Below are 24,039 nucleotides of genomic sequence, written 5' to 3'. Positions count from 1 at the left end.
TGGACTTCAACAAACATGGACCTTCTGCATTTATATATGTAAGGGGGAGGGCTTATAGGGAACAGCCCCCCCTCATCAGGTCGAGTTCCTCTCAGAGCAGTAAGTCCAGTAGCAGATCAGATTACAGGAGTCAGGAAGCAGAGAGGGAGGGACGAGGCTCAGCATCAAAGAGCCTCAACACTGAGCAGAGAGGGAGGCAGCTGGGGAGGAAATGATGGGAGAGCAGTCAGAGGGATGACCCTTCCCCCCAACGCCTGAATTGAGGCGCACGGCACCCCGTAGGACGAGAGGGAGGCACTTTGGGGTTCCCAAACTGTTATGTTGGGCGCGAAACAGAAAGAAGCCGTTGCGAGGTTCTGACTCAGACTAAGCAGACAGGTTTTCCAGACTCTTTGCACTGTAAATAGAATGCACAATAAAAACACCTTAAAGACAAACAGGTGTGGAGCGCCGTTACTCAAGAGTAGCTGCAAGAACCCCTGACAATATATATACAGTGGTACCTCAGTTTGCGACCGCAATCCGTTCCATGGAGTTGGTTGCTTGCCGAAGGCACGCTTCTGTGTGTGTGTGAAGCGTTGATAGAGCGCTTCTGTGCACACACACGCTGTGCAGATCGCTTCTGTGCATGCGTGAGCTGCGCAGATCGCGTCTGCACATCCAACGCCGTGGAACCCAGATGTAAACACTTCCGGGTCCACAGCAGTCACTCGCTGAAGCGGTCGTTCGCCAAGGTAGTCGTAAACCAAGGTTTGACTGTATATATATATATTATTATTTGGTATAATAAATTTTATTACAATTTCAATAAAAGCCACATTGTCACATTACCAAATTACAATCCAATTAAAAAGAAAGAAAAGGCATCTTTGCTTCTGCATTTTCCCTTTCCCTTCTGTTCTCAGAAGCTGTATTTCCTCTGCGTCACTGCGCCATCTTTGTTTGTCTGAGCGAAGGTCTGGTGCTCCGCCATAGCCGCAGGCAAAACTCCAACATATTCTTTCTCTTCCAATACTTAGTTCTTAATGATTTGGTGTCCCACCGGTGCTGTGATGGATCAAAGAACCAAAATCTTAATTGCAATTCAGTGGAAGTTAGAAGCTTCAATCATATCGACATTCTCACGCAGTCCCGTTTCCATTAAAAATCCATAAATATTATCTTATTCTCTTTGATTTATTCTTGCTTTTTATCAATCCATTGGTATTCCAGGAAACAGTTTCCGAATCATTGATGCAGCAAAATGTAATATATATTCAGAAAGGGTAAAGGCTCCCCTCCCCCAGTCATACTTCACCTTGTTACGATGGAAATCTTCCTCACTCCGATTCAGATTGTTGTTGCTCAGTGGTTGATTTATTTAGCAGTTTATCTTGTCTCCTTAGCCCAGTACACCTCTGTATATTAGATCCAATTAAAATTCCAAAGTACAGAAGAACTTCTGCTCATAATGGCTGCGTTGGAAGGCTGCCGATAAGCGAAGCGCATTGCACCCAGCACCTCCCGCCTCTTGGATTCCATCTGGAGTAAGAGCTGGGTATCAGACGATTTGTGGGTGAAGCTCACCGCCCCTTGACCTGGGGGGGGGGAGCTTGCAAGGACAATTGCCCTCATTATCCTTCTTTATACTTCACCTGCCAGTCTCCGCTACTGCAAAGCTCTGCGTCCATTTTGGCAGGAAGCACTGGAAGTCCACACTGCCATATTATTTTGGGGATGAACCAAGAAGATTTCTCTGAAAGAATTTCTCAAAACAAAATGGCAAAGTGTTCTCATTTGTATTGCAATTCCCAGCTGGATGTGATCTTGTGAGGGACAGGGGATATCGCGAAGTCCCTCCCCTCCTGAGTTCAAGCCCATCCCCGAGCACAGGGGAAAGCAGAGAGAGTTCCGATTCCAGTGGAGAAGCAGGAAGTCGTGTCCGAGGCTCAGGCAAGGTAGAGGAGCCAGGGTCCCAGGTGGGACAGGAAGGGGCAAATAAGGGGGGGAGACCCATCCCCCCAACTCCGGAATTACGCAGAAAGAGGAGGGGAAAGAGGATGGGTCTGCCAAAGCTTTTGTGTTGGAGAAAGACGCGCCAAAAGCCATTCGGAGGTTCTGAACCCGACTGAACACATAGCTCCGTGTATATAGCAATGACTTCAGCACTGTAAATACGCAGCACCAATAAAAGAATAAAATGCAGAGCTGTGTAGAGTCGTTACTCTGAAGTAGCCCGCTCCGGCCACTGTGACAGCAACCTCCGAATCTTTTTTTGGGCTACTTTGGAGTTGCCGGGATGAGTGCGTCATAGGCGGAGAAATGGCGGCAGATCGCGGAGAAAGCCCAACAGGACCTGCAGCACCTGGCGCTGCAGGCACAGGGGGAATTAAAGGCAGCTAAAGAAGAAACCAAGAAGGTCCAGGAGGACCGGCTACAACTTGCGGAACAGGTGAGAGCGCTTCAGGAAAAAGAGCAGCAATTAAGGGCGGTGGCGGTAGAGCTCCAAAACAAGCTGGATGCCGAGAAAAACAAGGCGGGAGGGGCCCCCCAACTCCAAGTGCTGCCAGGAAGGAGAGCGGGGACCCTAGTAAGCAAGTTCAATGGAGACCCGAGGGAATATCATGGCTTTGAGACTGAGATCGTGTATGCTCTTGAGCTGCACCATGATGAGTTCCCTGATGATGAGCACAGGGTAGCGTTTATTGTGGAACACCTTACAGGGGCAGCCAGGGAGTGGCTAAGACCGTTAATCGCGACAAAAAATCCTTGCATGAAGAATGTCAAACTATTTCTAGAGGCTTTAAAAACTATGTATGCGTCCGATAGTCATACGGACCAGACCAAGGAGGAACTGCATAATTTAAGGCAAAGAACAATGACAGTTCGCGAATATTGGGCGAGATTCACCATGCTAGTGCACAGACTGGGGTGGGAACTGCACTCGCCTCCGATGGAAGCGGCGTTCTACCTGGGGTTGAATGAGGATGTGAAAGATGAGCTCTCGAGAGGTCCAAAGCCCAGTAATATGGATCAGCTGAGCAAAGCGGCTCTGGCGGTGGGGGTGAGACAGGAATCCCGGTGGAACGACAAGCAAGCAACGCGCGCAAAGCGGGCTTGGTTCCCACGGTCGCAGGAGAAGCCACTCCCCCAACAACCCTTCCAAGCCACGCCTGGGACCAGCCAGGACCAGGAACCCATGCAAATTGATAGCGCGCGCGGGGGGGCTTTTCAAACCCCAGCGGCGACAAGACGCAAGGAGGGAAGGGGCGGGAATTGCTTTCTCTGCAACTCCCCCCAGCATCTCGTCAGAGACTGCCCACATCGCAGAGAGTGGCAAGGAAAGGCGGGAACGGTTGTGCCCTCCCCCACTGACGCCGCACCACAGCAGGGAAACGGGAAAGCCTGGTTGCAGGAGACAAGGGGCAGCAGCCAGGCGCAGTCAGCAGACAACAGCCCCAGCCCGCCCACCCGCACAGCGCGGAGCAGAGCCAGCCCACCCCTCCCAGAGCAGGAGTGGTTCTAGAAGTGACGTTAACGCTCCCAAATGGCTGTCCCCTGACAGTCCTCGCCTTAATTGACAGTGGTGCATCTGCCAACTTCTTCTCGAGAAACTTTGCAGAAGAGCACAAAATACAGCTTCTGCAGCTGAACTTTCCCTTGCACGTAGCCACCATTGACGGCAGGGAGCTGCTGGGAGGGGCCATCACTCATCAAACCCCCCCCCATGAGAATGACGGTGGGAAGGCACTCTGAGACACTGGCATTCAACGTCACCACCATCTCAGACCCCCCCATCGTCTTGGGCATGAGCTGGCTGGCGCGCCACGACCCCTCCATCAGTTGGCACCAGAGATGCATCACGTTTGGGTCGGACTTTTGTCTGGAACATTGCATGCAGCACCAACCAGGGGAGGGGCCTCCAATAGCCACGGTGGCCACCATGCACGTCAAAGGGGGTGAGGCGATACCCAAGCCGTACTGGGACCTGCAGGAGGTCTTCAGCGAAGCGGAGTCCGACCACCTACCCCCACACAGGCCTTTCGACTGCCAGATCAACCTGGTGCCAGGGGCAACTATACCCCCAGCCAAGCTGTACGCCATGTCAGATCAGGAACTGGAAGATCTGCGCGCTTTTATCGACAAGAACCTCAAGCGGGGGTTCATCAGAGAAAGCAAGGCAGCAGGGGGCAGCCCGGTCTTCTGGGTGGACAAGAAAGACACGCAACAGCGCCGTCTTGTGGTGGATTTCAGACGACTGAATTCAGTGACAGAGCCAGTGGCTTTCCCCATGCCCAGAGTGGATGATCTCCTGACAGCGGCACGCAGGGGCAAGATTTTCACCAAGCTAGACCTAAGGGGGGCGTACAACTTGATCAGGATCCGGGAAGGCGATGAATGGAAAACCACGATGTTCACGCCTCTGGGCTCTTTTGAATATCTGGTGATGCCCTTCGGGTTGCAAGGGGGCTCAGCATGCTTCCAGGCCTTCATGCACCACGTCCTGGGGTCCCTCCTCTTCAAGAACTGCTTGGTCTTCCTAGATGACATCCTTATCTATTCCAATGACCCAGTGCAGCATGTGAAGGATGTCAGGGAGGTGTTGCAGCGCCTGAAGGAGAACCACCTGTATGTGAAGCTGGAGAAGTGCAAGTTTCACACCAAAGAGGTGGACTTCCTAGGCTACAAGCTGTCAGACAAGGGGCTGGCGATGGACAAGGACAAGGTGCAGGCCATCCTGGACTGGCACAGCCCCAGGACGCGCAAAGATGCCCAACGCCTACTAGGCTTCGCTAACTTCTACAGGAAGTTCATCAAGAACTTCTCTCGTGTCACGGCTCCTATCACCGACTGCCTGAGAGGCAAGCAGAAGTTCCGGTGGACACCGGAGGCGCAAGCAGCGTTCGAAAGCCTCAAGAGGGTGTTCGCTTCAGACCAGCACCTGTTCCACGTGGTGCAGGATGCGCCCCTACGCCTGGAGACAGATGCTTCAGACAAGGCTTTGGGAGCGATTCTGTTGCAACTGGACGCCAACAGAGAGTGGAGACCCTGTGCCTTCTTCTCCAGGAAGCTGACCCAGCCAGAACGCAACTACACAGTGTTTGATAGGGAACTTCTCGCGATCCACGCTGCGTTCCAGCACTGGCGACACTTCCTGGTGGGCGCCAAGCACCCCATCCAGGTGTGCACAGACCACAAGAACCTGGAGTTCTGGAGAACTGCCAGGGTGCTCAATCAGCGGCAGATACGGTGGGCAGAGTTCTTCTCGAACTTCAACTTCTCAATCCACTACATCCCGGGGGAGCAGAATGTCAGGGCGGATGCCCTATCCCGCAAGCCAGAGTACATGGAGGAGGAGTTGCCACCAGCACCCAGGCACATTTCCCCCCCATCAGCATGGTCCTGCGGAGCAGCAGTGGTGAGCGAGGCAGAACTCACAGCACTGACAGCAGCTGATGAATTTGCCACCCGCATCTTCAGAGAACTGAGAGGGGGGAGGGAGCAGGCAAAAGACTTCACAGACCGCAGGGGGCTGCTTTTCTACAAGGGTGCACTGTACCTGCCCACCACCCAGCTTAGACGTAAGGTCCTCAAGCAGATGCACGACAACCCAACGGCGGGTCATTTTGGAAGGGACAAAACCGCTCACCTAGTCATGAGACACTTCTGGTGGCCAGGGGTGCGGGAAGATGTTAGAGACTATGTACGGGGCTGTGACACCTGCCAACGAGCAAAGGTGGTCAGAGCAGCACCAGCAGGGTTGCTGGAGCCATTAGCCACCCCGCACAGGCCGTGGGAAGTAGTGTCAATGGACTTCATCACAGACCTGCCGTCGTCCAGGGGCAAGACCGCAGTGTTGGTGGTGGTGGACCTTATGTCCAAAATGTGCCATTTTATACCGTGTGCCAGGGCGGTCTCTGCAGAAGAGACAGCCAAACTGTTTGTTGACCACGTATTCAGACTGCATGGATTACCTTTAAGGGTTATTTCGGATAGAGGCCGCCAATTTGTTTCCAGGTTCTGGAGGCGGCTCATGAACCTCCTGCAGGTGGAGGTTAGCTTGTCGACGGCTCGGCACCCGCAGACCAATGGACAGGCAGAGAGGGTCAACGCCATTCTGCAGCAGTACCTGAGATGCTACGTCAGCCAGAGGCAAACGGACTGGGTGGATCGCCTGCCACTGGCAGAATTTGCCTACAACAATGCGGTGCACGTCTCCACAGGGGTGTCGCCCTTTAAGGCCAACTACGGGCGCGACCTCAGATCTTTCCCGGAGAGGGAGGGGGAGGAGGAGGAGGAGGGCCCGCAGGCAGAGGATTGGGCAGAGGAGCTGGAGACGGTGCACCAGCAGCTCAGAGAACACTTGGAGAGGGCCAAGGAAGCGTACAAAAAGGGGGCAGATCGCCACAGGCGACCGGGGAAGGTCATCAGGGTGGGGGACAAGGTTTGGTTGTCCTCGGAGGGCCTTCCCACCAGAGGGAGGTGCAAGAAGCTGGCACCCAGAAGGTTGGGCCCTTTCACGGTCACGCAGCAGGTAAACCCGGTGGCATACAGGCTGGCACTGCCAGAGAACATGAGGGTGCATCCAGTGTTTCATAGATCGCTGCTGTCGCCGTACAGGGAAAGCAGCAGGCTCCGAGACAGCGAACAAACCCCCGAGGGAGGGGGGGAGAGGGAAGGCAGGGAGCAACTCAATGAGGCCACGGCCATCCTTGATTCACGGAGAGGGGTGGGGGGCCTGGAGTACCTCATGGCATGGGAGGATGCTCCACCGTCACAGAATGAATGGGTCCCAGCCACTCAGATACAGGAGGAATTCCTGGTAGAAGAATTTCACGCCCTCTTTCCCCACAGACCCAAGCCCTGGCACATGGAAAGGGAGGGGGAGGGGGAGGAAGCACGGGAGAGCAGTTCACCATGGCGCTGGGAAGCGGAGTTTGAGGAACCAGAGGACGAGGTATGGGCGTCACCGAGATCCACCCAGTCAGAGGAAGAAGCAGATTGGCAGAACATTTTTACCCCCACCAGCTCTGACGCCACGGACTTTTTAGGATTCCCGTCCTCCCAGGCGGAAGGGGGGGGCTCGCAGGACTGGGGGGAGGTGTTCACACCAACGGGCTCGGAAAGTACTGAGTTCTTAGGCTTCCAGTCGTCACCGACACATGGGGGGGACCTGGGGAGGGGAGAAGGAGAGCTTGGGAGGGTGGTGGATGTGAGGGACAGGGGATATCGCGAAGTCCCTCCCCTCCTGAGTTCAAGCCCATCCCCGAGCACAGGGGAAAGCAGAGAGAGTTCCGATTCCAGTGGAGAAGCAGGAAGTCGTGTCCGAGGCTCAGGCAAGGTAGAGGAGCCAGGGTCCCAGGTGGGACAGGAAGGGGCAAATAAGGGGGGGAGACCCATCCCCCCAACTCCGGAATTACGCAGAAAGAGGAGGGGAAAGAGGATGGGTCTGCCAAAGCTTTTGTGTTGGAGAAAGACGCGCCAAAAGCCATTCGGAGGTTCTGAACCCGACTGAACACATAGCTCCGTGTATATAGCAATGACTTCAGCACTGTAAATACGCAGCACCAATAAAAGAATAAAATGCAGAGCTGTGTAGAGTCGTTACTCTGAAGTAGCCCGCTCCGGCCACTGTGACAGATCTGAAATAAGGTCTGTTATTTTGCAGACCCTCTCTCACCCTCTTTCCTCCTCCTCTGCAGTGCTGGCTGTGGCCGGACTGGTGTGATCTGCACCCTGGAATACATACGGCAGCTGCTGCTGAAACAGGTATTTCTAGGCAAGTCAGATCTGAGGGTTGGAGGATTGAGGAAGCTGGGTGGATTGGGTCCAATATTTTTGTCTGTTGGAACAACAAATATCAGAAGGATGTTTGACCATACATTGTTGCTGTTTTCTTGTTTAGAAAGTGACTGTGTGTGCTGGGTATTTCTTGGCTGGGTGGGTGGATAGGCAGGCAGGCAAGCGGACAGACTGATGGATAAAATGTAGACTTTGTTTTTTAAAATGGTGTTGAATTGAAATATGATTAGAATTTGATTTTAATAGAATTTGCCCCTTCTTCCCCAAAAGAGATAGAATTCCTGTTTGGAATATGTGCTGCATAGGAACTGGGTGTGATGAGTGCCTGGTCTGGCTTTGCCAGTGAATGTGTCTTTTGTAGTGAACCTCTTGCTACATCTGTGCATTGCATGCAACACTTTAATTAAATCTGTTTTCTATATATGGCAGAACTCTGGACATGGTTTATTCATTTAGAGCCTTTGAACCCTCCTCCTCAGCCAAAAAGGGACGCAGATGGCGCCGTGGGTTAAACCACAGAGCCTCAATCAGAAGGTTGGCTGTTTGAATCCCTGCGATGGGGTGAGCTCCTGTTGCTCGGTCCCTGCTCCTGCCAACCTAGCAGTTCGAAATAGATACCGCTCTGGCGGAAGGTAAACGGCATTTCCGTGTCATGCTGGCCACATGACCTGGAAGCTGTACGCCAGCTCCCTTGGACAATAAAGCAAGAAGAGCGCTGCAACCCCAGAGTCGTCTGTGACTCAGCCAAATAGGCTCCTAGAACAGCTTTCATATAATCCATGGAAATAAGACCGTCCCCTCCCAGGAACCAATTCATAAACAGTTGTTCATAAAATAGCTTATCGGAATAAGACTATTAATTTACAAGTAGTTATGTTTTTACACTTGGAGGTGGGGAGAAGTGTTCAAAAATATAACTTTTCTCCAGCAGTCTGAGTTGACACAGTCCATAACTTCACCATCTCAGTATATAGCCTCCATCTGTATATAAAATGAGGAACAAAAATGAGGAACAAAAGTGTCCCTTGGAGAGAACTATTGTACGGCAGTCTCAGCTCCCACAACAAACATCAAGATCCAGTACTTGGTTGATCCCTGCAAAATCCCCACCTTCCCTTGCCCTCTGCTTCTTTGGGGAAGATACCACTTATGATACCCTCACATAGCTCAGAGGAAACAGCAAATGAAATGGGGAGCAGTAAAGCAGTGGCAAATGTGGGAACCTTCAGTCAGATATCATGCAGCCCTGGATCAGGAATTTTTTAATGTCTGGTGTTTTAATATGTTTTTATATGTACTGTAAGCAGCCCAGAGTGGCTGGGGAAACCCAACCAGATGGACGGAGTATTAATAATAGTAATAATAGTAATAGTAATAATAGTAATTATTATTATTATTATTATTATTATTATTATTATTATTATTGCAAACATTTCCCCAGTTGCCAACTTCTCCTCTACTTTTCAGAGAATCTCTCCGCGTTTCAGTATTTTTGATGTTGTCCTAGAAATGAGGAAGCAGAGGCCAGCTGCTGTTCAGACCCAGGTGAGCCCCTCAGTCATTGCTCCGATCCAGACTGATACATTTTGCTGCCCGAGGCAAAGATGTTGCGTCTCCTGACAGAGTCCTCCAGCATTCCATGACATGCAGAGGATGGCTGGGCTGGCAGCTGAATCTGGCGAAGGGACGGCACCAGTGGTGTAGCTAGGCAGGGGCGAATTGCCCTGGGTGGCGCTGGGCTCACAGGGTACCCAAGCCATCACATTGCTCCCAGGTGCCCTCTATCTGGATGGCGCCTGGCAGGGAAGCAGTCACTCTGGCAGCTAACTCCACCCCACAGTGTGCCCTCCCCCATTATGCAGTGCACATGCCCATCCCAGGCACCAGTGGGGCTCACCCCGGCGCTCGACAGCACCCCACGCTGCACCAGGGGGCAGCAGACTAATTTAGTGTACAGACTGTTTATCTCTATGTCTTTGTATTTGGTGATCCTAAAGCAGGGGTCACCTGGAGGGCTTCGCTTGATGTCCAAAAAGGCTTCTGAGCTCCTCCGACACTCTCGCCACTTAATCCTGAGGGGCTGAGGGGGGTTGCCTTTTTCTCCCTTGGAAAGTCCACAGAGCTGAAGGAGGAAGTGGGAAGGGTGATGTTTTTCCCACTTCCTCTTTCGGCTGCATGGGCTTTTCAAGACTCCTATGAATTCTTTGGGATCCAACTTTTGCCTAGTCCCCTGGAAAAGCGAAGTGAGTGCATACGTCCTCTCCTTCTCTCAATTGGGGGCAAACTTTTCTGGGGGTGTAGGTCTAGAGAAGGCATGGCACCCATGGCACTTGCTCAAAAATTCCACTGTGTCCATGAGCCTCAAAAAGCTGGTGAGCGCTGCCCTCAAGTGTGGCCGAACCTGAAGGGCTTGAGGAGCTTCCCTTCATAGATCAGCCTTCTCCTCTCATATCTCCTCTTTTCTTGGCAGGAGCAGTATGAGTTTGTATACCATGCGGTCACTGAAATGTTCCGGGCTGCCCTGAGTTTATCTGACTCAAACTATGAAAACGTCAAAGAAGTAAGAGACAAATCCAAAACCAAAAGCAATGCTGGAGTTTCTGGAACTTCCCACATAGGGCAGCTTTTCCTCATTCCTCTGTGAAAGTAGGCAGAAGGGGGGGGGGGCGTTGTTGCAGTTTCTGCCTTGGATTGCTGTTTTGATTGGGGAATCGGAAAACAGGTACTGCTAGATGCCCATAGACCTCCAGTTTTTGAGGGGCATAAAAGTGTATGATTTTTAAAATCTTCATGAGTTTTAATCAAACTTGACCAAATATTTAGTTGATCCTTTGAAGCCTTTCTGGGTTGCATTTGTGAGCTGAATTCATAAATGTCACAGCAGATTCCTGAAGATTGTACATGCAGTTGTGGCTTTAGCTCTCATAATTTTGTTACTGCAAATATATCATTTTCTTCAAGGAACTCAGGGCAACATACATGGTCTTCCGCTGCCCCATCCTGACCCCTGCTTTAAGAGCGACTAGCCCAAGGTCATCTGGGGGGGATAAACCTTCATGTCCCAGGTCCACACTGGCTTTGAATGCATGTTAAGAAAGAAAATTTGGTGGTGATGAAGAAGAGGAGGAAAAGGACTAACTTTGGATTCCCAGGACAACTGCAATGCCACCCCCTTCCTTTTTTGCAGGGGTTGGAATCCTGCAGCCCTCCAGATGAACCTCAGCCCAGATGGCCACTGGGCAGGGATGAGAGGAGTTGCAGGCTGCCTTCACATGGCACGTTTAAATCTCATTTCTTCCCCATTTCAAGAATCCTGGCAATGGAGGGAAAGATACAGGCAGCTGCCATAAAAGCAAACCTAGCTAGCTGTCTTTTTCTCTGTGTGTCTCTGGCACACAAGTCCAAGTGCCGGGAATCTGTGCTTTAAGGAGGCTCCTCTTTCATACTCACTTATCGTTCTGATCTACTAACTGGGGAGTTCCAGCTGTGTAAGTCTGATACCACAAGAATCTGGAGGCTCTGGGACTTTAAGTGAGCAAGATACGATGGTGGCCCCATGAGCATAGCTAGGACTTTTGTTAGGGGGCAGAACCAATGTGATGGGTCAGTTAGTTAAGTATTTCTATTGTTTTACTTGCCCTCCCCCAGTTACACCCATGGGTGGCCCAGATACTGGCATTTGAAGTTCCCTCAGGCTCACAACTGGGCAGGGAGGCAAGAATTAGCCCATCAACTGCTTCAGACTTCACACACAAACACACACACTTCAACTGCAGTTGAAGATCAAATCTGCTTGCTCCCATTCACACCAGTAGGTGTTACCTTTTTCCCTTTTCCCTTTCCCCATCTTCCAGTTTGCTGATTCACTTTTTAAAATTTTGAACAAATGGCATGTGTGGAGAGATCAGCTGAGCAGCAAACACTTTAAACATAAGTGTCTGCCCAAGAATTGCACAATCCTTGAGAAAATGTACACTTCAATAAAGGGGGGGGTAGAGAGAGGATTAGGTGGTGCACATTGGAGCCAGAGGGGAAGAGAAGTGAATGGGCAGCTGTAGCAATGGGGAGGAGGAGGAGGAGGAAGGGGCCCCACTGAGAGGGCACTGTGGCTGAGGAAGCCTCTCCGCACCCCCAACAAGCCCTGGAACTGCCACTGAATGGGTGTATTCCTCAAACACGACATCCCCAGCTAGAGGGGAATACTGGAAGACTCAGGGCTGCCCCAGGAAGCTGAGCATTGGGAGACTGAAGGCTGACAAAAGAAAGCCCTTCTTCACCCCGTGCAGAGAAGGAGTGGTGGCCACCAGCTTGGGTGGCTTTAAAGGAGTAGACCAATTCATGGCGGAGAAGGCAATCCATGGCTACCAGCCTCCACTGTCGAAGGCCAGATGCCCCAGTAGATCAGCTGCTGGGAATCCCAAGTGGGGAGAGTATTGTTGCGCTCAAATCCTGCAGGCAGGCTTCCCATAAACATCTGCCTGGACAATGTGAGAGCAGAGCGAGGGACCTTTGACCAGACCCAGCAAGACTCTTCTTCTATGTAAGAAGGGTGGCAGGAAAAAACCCCTTTGCAGCAGTCTTCCCCTCCCAGGTCACTTAAGATATGTGCGTGAAGGCTGCTCCAGGGCCTTTTCCCAGTGTAGCTCTTCTTCCCCCACACCAGCCACACCTGGATTAGGAAGAGACAGAAATGTTTGTATCTAAAAATGAAATTTAGCTTGTTTTCTCCAAGCAACTGAAATCTCTGTTTGCTTTGGTGGGCTTGTCTTGCTACTATATAAAAACTAAGCCTTGTTTTTATACAATTATACCAATTCTTAAGCACAAACACAAACTTCTATTTTACATCACCTGTGTTAATAGGCATACTGGCTCTGTTCCTATTAATTTCTGAGCAGGGAAAGCTCCTTTCTGTGGGACTAGGCAGGCTTGACAAGGCTGTATAGCAGCCATCCTAAGTTCTGGAACACATAGCAAGTATAAGGGATGTTGCAATAGCAGTGAAAAACAAAGAGCTAATTTTAAAAATAAATGTACGCTCACATGTTAGGACTGAATGCAGGAGTAGCTAGCCATGCCGGGGGGGGGGCTGATGGGAATTGTAGCCCCACAACATCTGAAGGGCATCCCGTTGGCTGCTGTAGATTGAATGTGTGTGTGCTGCCCTCTCAAAAGCACACAGACGTGGCTTCCTGCAAACTTCCTGCTGTAGGATGTTCAAACAGCTGTGTTGGCCTAAATCGCCCCTTACTTCCTTTCTGTTCTTCCGGATTTTGACACAGAACCGTCTTCCCCTCTATGACGACGCCCTCTCCCTCCGACACCTGGCTGTGGCCCCGCTCAAACGAAGCACCCTCCTCCACCGGTAAGGAAGGCTGGGAGATGGAGCCTGGGAGACGGCAGCCCAGCCGTCTTGTCTTGGTTTGGCAGGAAAGCAGAGCCATGTTGGTTTGGCAGGAAAGCAGAGCAGGGACAGCCGAGATGGGGGAGGCCCAGCTGGTGCAGACTTTGGGCTGCCTTAGGAAAGGGGTCAGGATCCTCCACAATTGTACAACATGGTTCGGGTGCTGGTTATACATTTTCATATTTTATTGATTATTGATTATTCGGTTGCCTGGTTTTATGCTTTAAATGTTTATGTGGAGCTGTAGCTCACTTTGGGTTTATTCAGTGGAGAAGGGCAGACACTAGTCTATGGATATTATTATATATAATAAAAAACACAGACTTCATTACAGCAGCTATGAGCGCCTCTCTCTGACCTTGATACTCACTATTTTGACATCCTTCAAATCACAAAGCTCAGGCTTGGACATGTCAGAGGGGCATATGAAAACCAATACTTGGGTGGATAGCAAAGAACCTGTCACTTGGGTGAAGAAGTAAAGCCCTGCCTTCTTCTCATCCGTCAAGCCTTCCTCAAGACATACCTTTCCAACTGCAGCTTTCAGATTACCTCTCCTCCCCTTGATGCCTTATCTACTGCCATCTGCCTTCCACCAGCCAATCTAGGGACTTGGATCAAGAACCTCTGTCTAGAGGAGCTTCCAGGCACAGAACAGGGGCCTGGAAGCAGAGGCAGAGCATGGCCTGGGGCTGGGAGGCTGGAACGAAGAACACCAGCTCCACAGCTCTGCGATATAAGGAAGGAGCAGCAACTGCAGGCAGTTCTTCACTAGGAAGGAGGAGAGAGAAACCCAAAAAGTTCTGTGTGACCACAGCTCTTTTAAAAAGGAGAGGAGGGCAGGGGGGGGGGTTCCTCTGGAGAAATCCTAGGCTGGGCTACAGCTGAGAAGTAAAATTACCACAAACTCTTCCTCATGCACAAGATTTCTTAAAGCAATTACTGTTCCTAAATTGTTTTATACTCCTCTGCAGGGGAAATAACTAAAAGAAATCACTTGAGAAAATGTATGTGTACATTTTGTGCATTACAAATATGCATCCTTTAAAAATATAGATAACTTCAGTAGCCTGACTCATAACTCTTATCCTTCGCCTTGTGTGGAGATTTCACATCAACCTCTGTGTTCTCTGATCCAGGAGCATCTCAGTGCCGGCTGACCCTCAACCCACATCAGCACCAGAACAACCACCCAAGCTCTTCAGGGACATGGGTGATACCTATGCGGTTGTGAACAAGCTCCGGCGAAGTGGAATGGGCACTTCTCCTCCTCTTCCTCCCGGCAACGAGGCTCCGCTTAGTGGAGAGGGACCCCTTTATGCCGCAGTGAAGCCTCGGATGAGCAATGTGCCCGACACCTTGGCAATTGACCCCAGTGCCTTTGCAGGAGTACGAGCCAGTCACTCGCTGCCTGGAAGCCCCATACACCGGCCAGCTTCTGCGGCAACCTGCGAATATGCCCAAATTAACCCAGGTGATGTGAAGTAATAGTTTGTATGCACTTAAGAAATTGTATAACTGTATATGACTTAACATTTATGCCGTAGTTTTAAGTGCTTCAGTTAATAATTTTATTATTTCTATCCCGCCACCCATCTGGCTGGGTTTTCCCAGCCACTCCAGGCAGCTCTCAGCAGAATAGTAAAAACACGATAAAACATCAAAGATTTAAAACTTCCCTAAACATTATCTCAGTGACCCTAACAACAGGCCTGGAAGATACGGTAGGTCAGCGTTATCATCTCATGTTGCAGACATGGGGGAAGGGATGTCCTTGAGAGAAGAGTGACTGGCCAAAAGGCAGCTCAGGTGAAGTCCAGGGCAGACCTACATGACAAAGAGGGTAATCCGGAACTGGTGGTGACACTTGCTGTTGAGCCAACGTGCACAGGCTGTTATCTAGCTAATGACAGAAGAGACATTTGAACTAAGGATGTCCCTGGATCATAGCACACTTTCTTAAAATACTGCACTAAACTAGCTCTGTGAATATCATATGACTTCAATGCAAGTAAACAAGATTCTAGTCATCATGGCAAATTTGGATTTGGGGGTATTTCATGGGGTTTTTCTTTGAGTGTACAGCAAATTCAAATGGGAATTCACAAAAGTTTCATAGATTAGATGTTGACTAATAAAATCCACAGTAAAACATTCAAAGGCTGCAAATATCATTATACAATATACAGCCTTGTTGTACTCCTTTCCCAATTTTGAACCAATCATTTATTCCTATGCAAAAGCCTTTGACTGTGTCGACCACAGCAAACTATGGCAAGTTCTTAAAGAAATGGGAGTGCCTGATCACCTCATCTGTCTCCTGAGAAATCTCTATGTGGGACAAGAAGCTACAGTTAGAACCGGATATGGAACAACTGATTGGTTCAAAATTGGGAAAGGAGTACGACAAGGTTGTATATTGTCTCCCTGCTTATTTAACTTATATGCAGAATTCATCATGCGAAAGGCTGGACTAAATGAATCCCAAGCCGGAATTAAGATTGCCGGAAGAAATATCAACAACCTCAGATATGCAGATGACACAACCTTGATGGCAGAAAGCGAGGAGGAATTAAAGAACCTTTTAATGAGGGTGAAAGAGGAGAGCGCAAAATATGGTCTGAAGCTCAACATCAAAAAAACCAAGATCATGGCCACTGGTCCCATCACCTCCTGGCAAATAGAAGGGGAAGAAATGGAGGCAGTGAGAGATTTTACTTTCTTGGGCTCCTTGATCACTGCAGATGGTGACAGCAGTCACGAAATTAAAAGACGCCTGCTTCTTGGGAGAAAAGCAATGACAAACCTAGACAGCATCTTAAAAAGCAGAGACATCACCTTGCCGACAAAGGTCCGTATAGTTAAAGCTATGGTTTTCCCAGTAGTGATGTATGGAAGTGAGAGCTAGACCATAAAGAAGGCTGACCGCCGAAGAATTGATGCTTTTGAATTTTGGTGCTGGAGGAGACTCTTGAGAGTCCCATGGACTGCAAGAAGATCAAACCTATCCATTCAGAAGGAAATCAGCCCCGAGTGCTCACTGGAAGGACAGATCCTGAAGCTGAGGCTCCAATACTTTGGCCACCTCATGAGAAGAGAAGACTCCTTGGAAAAGACCCTGATGTTGGGAAAGATGGAGGGCACCAGGAGAAGGGGACGACAGAGGACGAGATGGTTGGACAGTGTTCTCGAAGCTACAAACATGAGTTTGACCAAACTGCGGGAGGCAGTGCAAGACAGGAGTGCCTGGCGTGCTCTGGTCCATGGGGTCACCAAGAGTCAGACACGATTAAATGACTAAACAAAACAACAACAGTTATTCCATGTCCAGTTCTAACAATAGCTTCTTGTCCCACATAGAGATTTCTCAGGAGACAGATGAGGTGATCAGGCACTCCCATTTCTTTAAGAACTTGCCATAGTTTGCTGTGGTCGACACAGTCAAAGGCTTTTGCGTAGTCAATGAAGCAGAAGTAGATGTTTTTCTGGATCTCTCTAGCCTTCTCCATAATCCAGGGCATGTTTGCAATTTGGTCTCTGGTTCCTCTGAGAGCATACACAGATCCTATTTTGGGAATACATTTAATCAGGCTTTGGTGAAAGGACACAGATACGTTGGTACAGACAAATTTAAAAGATATGCAGGTGTCTTAAAATCGAACCCATAATAATTCGTACTGCTAATGGGCCACAGATAACCTGAGATTGAGATCGGATATGTGGGATGTCCCAGAGCCTTTGCCTCAGAGATTCAAGGGTGGTATCATATCCCAGATAGAGGCGGACACGACTAAATGACTAAACGACAACAACAAATAGTTTAGGTCAGTGTTTCTATAGGCCAAATAAGAGTTCCTTAAGGCTTTCTTCTTCGTGAGGCACTCTTGGTCGAAGCATCTGCACCCTTTAGCAATGCGGGGCTTGCTGGCTGGGCTTATGTTAACAGAGATCACATCCTGCAAGAACTCAATGAGATTATTGTAAGCTGTCAGAGAGGAATCTGTTGATAGGTCATTGATTATATAGTTGATAGTACAAATACAATCATACCTCGTAAGTCGAATGGAATCCGTTCTGGAAGTCCATTCAACTTCCAAAATGTTCGGAAACCAAGACGCAGCTTCTGATTGGCTGCAGGAAGCTCCTGCAGCCAATCACAAGCCATGGAAGCCACGTCGGATGTCCAGGTTCCAAAGAATGTTTCCAGACCGGAACACTCACTTCCGGGTTTGCGGCGTTTGGAAGCCGATTGTTTGACAACTAAGCCATTCAACAACCAAGGTATGACTGTAACAACAACAACAACAACAACACTAATACAGTAATACTAATATTATCATAATCCCGAGGAAACGTTTAGGTCCCTCTGACACATTGCTGTCAAGTTTTCCCTTTTCTCGCGAGGAAGCCTATTCAGCATAAGGAAATTTCCCTTCATAAAGGGAGAACTTGACAGCTATGCTCTGACCTGTTGTGGTTACAGCAAAGGGAATGCAGAAAGCACCTCTCGGGAATAACCTTTTCTTTGTCTGATCTCTTCTCTCTGCTACAGGCGATTCCAATCCCAGAGTCACCTCCTCCTCATCTCACATCAATGGATTGGGGAAAAAGCCCCTGAGGAACCTGCTGCCCACAGTATGTAGCTTGTGTGGTGTTTCCCAGCCACATTTCTATGTCACAGGACTGCGATAAGCCTCCGACAAAAACTGTAGACCAGAAGGGATGGGGAGCCTGTAACCCTTCAGATCTTCTTCAACTCCCACTACCCCCTCCCTGACCGCTGGCCCTGCTGGCTGGGGAGGAGTTCAACAGCATATTGGAAGGGCCACAGAGTCCCCCAGCCCTGATTTAGATTGGTTTTTAGGGTGTGTTTGGCTTTAGTAGACCTGGCCTCCAGGGTGCCAACTTGAATAAAATATGGGGGGGGGAAGGTAAGCCCCCTCCACATAATCAATCCCAATACTTGTTGCCTGCACACCATTTGAATGGCAATGCCCATCCACTTGGAGGGGGAGTTGGCATCCTCAAAAAAAAATTGGGGGGGGGGGGACTTTGGCCCCTAGGAGTTGGCTCCTATGGCTGGGCTCAAGTTCCTCTTCTACAATGTATTTGTTGTTTAGCTTTGGATAAGTTGCCTCAGCCTTGATTTTCCCATCTGTAGAATAGGAAAATTAGTGAACAACTACAATGTGAACCTGATATTTCAAAACACTTTGCAAGTTAATAGTACACAGTGTGGGGATGATTAGGGAGGCAGGAGAGGATATATTATTTAATGATATCCTTCCTAACTTGTGCTAGCAAGTTCCATATTCTAGCAGAGTTCCAAACATCCCCCTTTTAAAATTACGCAGCGATCAGCTTGTTGCTGACTCATCTGAATCTTACTATTAGAGATTCCTTCCTGATAAAGTCCCTTCTAATCCCTCTTTAAAAGAATAAACACAAGAATCTGATTAACGTGAATATAAAAGTAGTTTACTCAGATTCATTCAGGTTCACAGACATATCCCTGAAGGCAGGCTTAGGTTACATAACAACTACAGTGGTGCCTCGCTTAACAAATGCCCTGTAAGACAAATTTTTCGCTAGACGAATGGATTTTGCGATCGGAGGTTGCATCGCAAGACGACGAGATTTTCTATGGCCGCCGCTTCATCTTGTGAAGCGTGGCCATAGAAAAACGAACCTCCGACTGCAAAGTCCAGCGGGCAGTGAAAAATTGCCAGGGCTTTTTGTCGCCTGCCTTCCCCTTGGCTTGGGGAAGGCAGGCGGCAAAACACCCCCACACCGCCGCACTTCGGCTCCGGGGGACGGAGCCAAAGTATGGCCGTGCAGGGGCTGTGAAGGCAAGCAGCTGTGTGCCAGGGGGAAAAGCAGCCCCCGCACTGCCGCACTTCGGCTCCGTCAACCAGAGCCGAAGTGCAGTGGTGCGGGGGCTATTCACTTTCACACCGCCGGCCTTCGGCTCCAGGGCATGGAGCCGAAGCGCGGCAGTGCGAAAGCCCCCGCACAGCCGCGGGCTTTTTGCCGCTTGCCTTCCCCTTGGCTTGGGGAAGGCAAGCGGCGAAATGCCGCCGCACTTCAGCTCTGTCGGGCGGGGGGAGGGAGAAGCGGAGGATTGGATCAGTCCTCCGCTTCTCCCTTCCCCCGCCCGACAGAGCCGGCAACCCCGGGATCTGTCCTTGCTGTCGGTGGGGGGGGGGGGAGAGGAATGAAGGAGAAAGGGCTGCTTTCTCCTCCTTCGTTCCCGTCCCCCTGCCACCGACAGCAAGGACAGGTCCCGGGGTTCGGAGAAGCGCTGCGCAAGCGCTTCTCCAAACCCCGGGATGTCTCCTTCCTGTCGGCGGCTGGGGGAGAGGAACGAAGGAGGAGAAAGCAGCCCTTTCTCCTCCTTCGTTCCTCTCCCCCTGCCGCCGACAGCAAGGACAGCTGTGGGGCTGTTGCCGCCTGTCTGCCTGACCTCGAGGGAGCCAAGCGAGCAAGCGCCGCCACTGCCGCCAGTCCCCCGGAGCCCATAAGAACGCATTAATTAACTTTTAATGCGTTCCTATGGGAAACGGTGCCTCGCAAGACTAATTTTTCGTTGGACGAATTGACCGTCGGAACGAATTAAATTCGTCTAGCGAGGCACCACTGTAGAACTATTCCATAAAGAAGTTAGTCCCAAGTGACTGCGACTAAGCAGTCACTTCTCCACACACACAGCAACATGCAAAATGGAGAAGGCCCACTGATCCGAACATGGAGGCCATGTGCTCCTCCATGCTAGTACAACAGACCACACCCTCATCAAGTCTGTCCCAGCTCAGGAGGAAACAGGAAGTCTTCTCCTGAGTGGGACAAAACATCCCTAACATGTCCATTGTAGGAATGTTGTACTTGACTGCAGCTTTACATCCCACACTGGACCATGAAACATGTTAGGCCTCCCTCCTTAGGAATATGGAGGCAGTTGCAAAGGGAGGCTCAGTATGTGTGTTATGATTGAGTCAAAAGGGGGAAAGTCAATCCACCACTCCCCACTCCCACCCCACCCCAGAATGTTATAAACTGTGCAGCTTAGTAAAGTCAGGGCTGGACGAACAAACTGGAGAAAACTTGGCACTGGAAGTAAAAAAATCAGATTCCTAAGAACCTTGGCTTTCACTTTACAAAACGCACACAAATAAACACCAACTTTCTAGCCATTGGGGCTGTGAAGATGTGCTTGAAAACGTGGCAGGCAATATTTAGTGAAGCCTCAGAAGGAATTGCATCTGTTGAATATGATTTCCCATAGTAAGCAAGACTTCAGAAGGATACAAAATGACCAAAATGTACATAAAAAGTTATGCAAATAAGAAATTATTCACATGTGCTTGGCATGCTTAATTTATATAAGCCGGGAGAATTCACCTTCCCTTGCAGCAAAATGGGTCTTCCTTTGGCTCAAATGTCTGGGCTGTTTGTCTTGGGCACAAAACAGACAAAACCCTAAACATAAATATGGTAGAAGTCAATGAGGAAGTCCTTACTCTGCAGCTGCAGCAGGAGGGGCTATGTTGCTGACACACCAGAAGTCGCTCCTGGTTCCTGAGAGGAGGAGCAAAGCAGCAGGGAGCTTGCTATGGCTCACATGGCCCAGCAGAGCCAATCTGGTGTTCCCACCACTTCACTTGCACCACCCCCCCCCCCTGCTCCTCTATCTCTCTCTCAGCACTTGGTGTTGGAAAACCAGTCTAGCAACCCTGCCCACTAAGGCTCACTCCATCTGTAAAGCGATACAATTTTATTTCCCCCTAGATCTAGCCATAAAGGTAAAGGTAAAGGGACCCCTGACCATTAGGTCCAGTTGTGACCGACTCTGGGGTTGCGCGCTCATCTCGCATTATTGGCCGAGGGAGCCGGCGTATAGCTTCCAGGTCATGTGGCCAGCATGACAAAGCCGCTTCTGGCAAACCAGAGCAGCACATGGAAACGCCGTTTACCTTCCTATTTATCTACTTGCATTTTGACATGCTTTCGAACTGCTAGGTTGGCAGGAGCTGGGACCAAGCAACGGGAGCTCACCCCGTCACAGGGATCCGAACCACCGACCTTCTGATCAGCAAGCCCTAGGCTCAGTGGTTTAACCACAGCGCCACCTGGGTCCCTTAGATCTAGCCATAGTGCTGCTTATTTTAAGAGTGAGAACTCTTCCCTTCTTGTCTTGTCCCAGGTAATCTACAGGCAGCTGTTTCATCACTGGATGAAATGATATTTGTTTTTATAATGCTTTTCTTTTGGGTGCGCTTGCTAATCTGGGCTCCTCCAGAAACAAGGGCAGAATATACATTTAATAAGGGAATCAATAAAATGCATCCTTGTGACTCCCCCGTCCGCTAAGGGCAGTGCTAGAATGAAGTGTGTGTGAGCAGTGCAGAAACATGTTTGATTTCCTAGAATCTTAACGAGTTGGAAGGGACCCCCCCAGGGTCAACCCCCTGCAATGCAGGAATCTCAGCCAAGGCATCCATGACAGATTTCTCTTTCAAATACTTTTCTTCCCTTTCCCTAGGTTTTTAGTTCATCACCTGGGAAGAAAGGTAAGAAGCAAAATACTTTCGAATGGTGATGAGGAACATGGATGTTGTTTGACTACAACTTCCATCATCCCTGACCATGGTGGGTGGAGCTGATGGGAGTCCAAAAACATCTTATGGTACAGGGACTTCTACTTTTACCAATGATGATGGGTTTTCACCTCTTTTACATTGTGCTAGAACTGGGGGTCATCAAATGTTCACAGTACATAGTTAAACTTTGGAATTCACTAAGCAGAAGATGCAGTGAAGGCATCTCCTCGGATGGATTTAAAGAGAGGCTTCAATGAATGTGTTCTACATTGCTGTCAGTCACAGTGGCTATGTACTTCCTCCAGTATTGAGGCAGGATGCCTAAAGGCGAGTTGTTGGAAATCCAAAGTGGGTCAAATGCTATTGCACTCAAGGCCTGCTTGTGAGCTTCCCACGGGCAGCTGGTTGGCCACTGTGAGAACAGGCTGCTGGGCTATGGTGGACCTGTGGTCTGATCCACTGGTGCTCTTTCTAAACTAGGGATGGGCCAAGCTCTGAGAAAGTTACACAGAACCAATTAGCTGGCTCCTCTTCAAATGGCTTAAGACTCATTTCTGAGAGCGCGACTGCCTTCCAAGAGATGGACAGGCAAGGGAGTCTTCACTGCAGCAGTGGGGGACTTTTGGCCCTCCAGATGTTGGTGACCGACAACATCCACCAACCCTAGCAAGCAGTGAATGGACAATGACAATGGGAGTTATAGTTCAGCAACAACTGGAGGGCCAAAGTTTCTGCCTTATTAGTTTCCCACAACCTCCTGGAAGCTGTTGCTACCTTCTACAAGGTCTCCTTCTGAGTTGCCTTGCCATACTAGAGTGCTAGTTTGTCAAGACCCCAGTCCTTCCAGGACAACAAATCTCAGAAGGTTGTGGGTCTTCCTTGTGGCCTGCAAGGCTCAGCTGGCACTCTTCTTTCAGACCACTTTTCACAAGACATGAACATCCCTATATTCTAGCTTTCTAGATGATGTTTGCCTCAGTGTTTATGTTACAGGCAGGCTGATGTGAGAAGTTAGCATCCTCTCATGTTGGTTTTTTTTTTACTAGCCCCACCATCACCTCGGACCGCCCCCACCCAAGAATATGAATATGTGGGCAACATCAGTCCCAGGAGTAGCCCAAATGCGGTAGTATCTCCTGCCAATGGAATGGGTGAGTAAGGGGACCTTTAGGCAAAAGGCCATGATAGCACTGCAGGCTGCATTTGTATGGAAACTGAGGGGGTGGAGAGGGCCAGGTTCCTACCCAAATCTCTCTCTCTCTTTCTCACACACACACTCTAAAGTGGTTCACACACCTGTGTAATTTCAATATACATACAGTGGTGCCTCACTAGACGAAATTAATTCATTCCAGGACTCAATTCGCCCTACGAAAATTTCGTCTTGCAAGGCACCGTTTCCCATAGGAACGCATTAAAAGTCAATTAATGCGTTCCTATGGGCTCCGGGGGCCTGGCGGCGACAGCGGTACTTGCTCTTTTGGCTCGGGGAAGGCAGGCAGGCACTTGTTCTCTTGCCTGCCTGCCTCCCCCGAGCCAAGAGAGGTGTGTGCCACCGCCTCGCCCAACAGAGCCGGCATTTGACAGGGCTTCCGAACCGCCGTCAGATGCGGGCTCTGTTGGGGGGGAGGAGGAACGAAGGAAGAGAAAGCAGCCCTTTCTCTTCCTTCCTTCCTCACCCCCTGCCGCCAGCTTTCCCCCCACCCCGTCCGACACAGCGGGATCGGAGGAGAAGCCTCCTCCGATCTGCGCTGTGTTGGACGGGCTGAGGGGAAAGCGGGGCTTTCGGCAGCCAGCGAAAACACCCCCGCACCGGCGCGCTTTCGCCCCATCACCCAGAGCCAAAGCGCGCTGGTGCGGGGGTGTTTCGCTGGCTGCCTTCCCCTTGACTTGGGGAAGGCAGCCAGCGAAAACGCCTGACAGATCCGGGATTTCCTCCCTCCCCCCGCCCGACAGAAGTGCGGCGATGTGGAGGTGTTTTGCCGCCTGCCTTCCCCTAGCAATTTTTTGCTGCACGCTGGACTTTGCAGTCGGAGGTTTGTTTTTCTATGGCCACACTTCACAAGACGAAGTGGCAGCCATAGAAAAACTCGTCGTCTTGCGAGGCAACCTCCGATCGCAAAATCCATTCGTCTAGCGAAAAATTCGTCTTACAGGGCATTTGTTAAGCGAGGCACCACTGTACTGCTTGCTTCACTGACCAACCCCACCTGCCACCACCTTTGCCAATTACCTCCCCCCCCACGATGACATGAC

The 24,039-nt window shown here is 50.1% G+C and overlaps 1 protein-coding gene across 3 annotated transcripts in view; it reads left to right on the top strand.

The window, feature by feature from the left end:
• PTPN18 (protein tyrosine phosphatase non-receptor type 18) overlaps positions 1-24,039 on the top strand; it is a 47,752-nt gene that overhangs the window by 20,803 nt on the left and 2,910 nt on the right. For 2 of the 3 annotated variants that reach the window (XM_035140958.3, XM_088658474.1), the window contains exons 9-16: positions 7,683-7,749; positions 9,250-9,327; positions 10,253-10,342; positions 13,065-13,147; positions 14,326-14,660; positions 17,739-17,821; positions 21,726-21,753; positions 22,830-22,934. In XM_035140958.3, coding sequence (XP_034996849.3) covers positions 7,683-7,749; positions 9,250-9,327; positions 10,253-10,342; positions 13,065-13,147; positions 14,326-14,660; positions 17,739-17,821; positions 21,726-21,753; positions 22,830-22,934 — 869 coding nt within the window. Of the gene's footprint in view, positions 1-1,385; positions 1,527-7,682; positions 7,750-9,249; positions 9,328-10,252; positions 10,343-13,064; positions 13,148-14,325; positions 14,661-17,738; positions 17,822-21,725; positions 21,754-22,829; positions 22,935-24,039 lie in introns of all 3 variants that reach the window. The other variant, XM_088658473.1, reaches the window with a different exon arrangement.

This window comes from Zootoca vivipara, chromosome 15 (genome assembly GCF_965207765.1).
Source record: "Zootoca vivipara chromosome 15, rZooViv2.hap1.1, whole genome shotgun sequence".
Lineage (NCBI taxonomy): Eukaryota > Metazoa > Chordata > Lepidosauria > Squamata > Lacertidae > Zootoca > Zootoca vivipara.
Note: the sequence above shows the minus strand (reverse complement) of the source record. Positions and strands in the feature narration are given on the sequence as shown.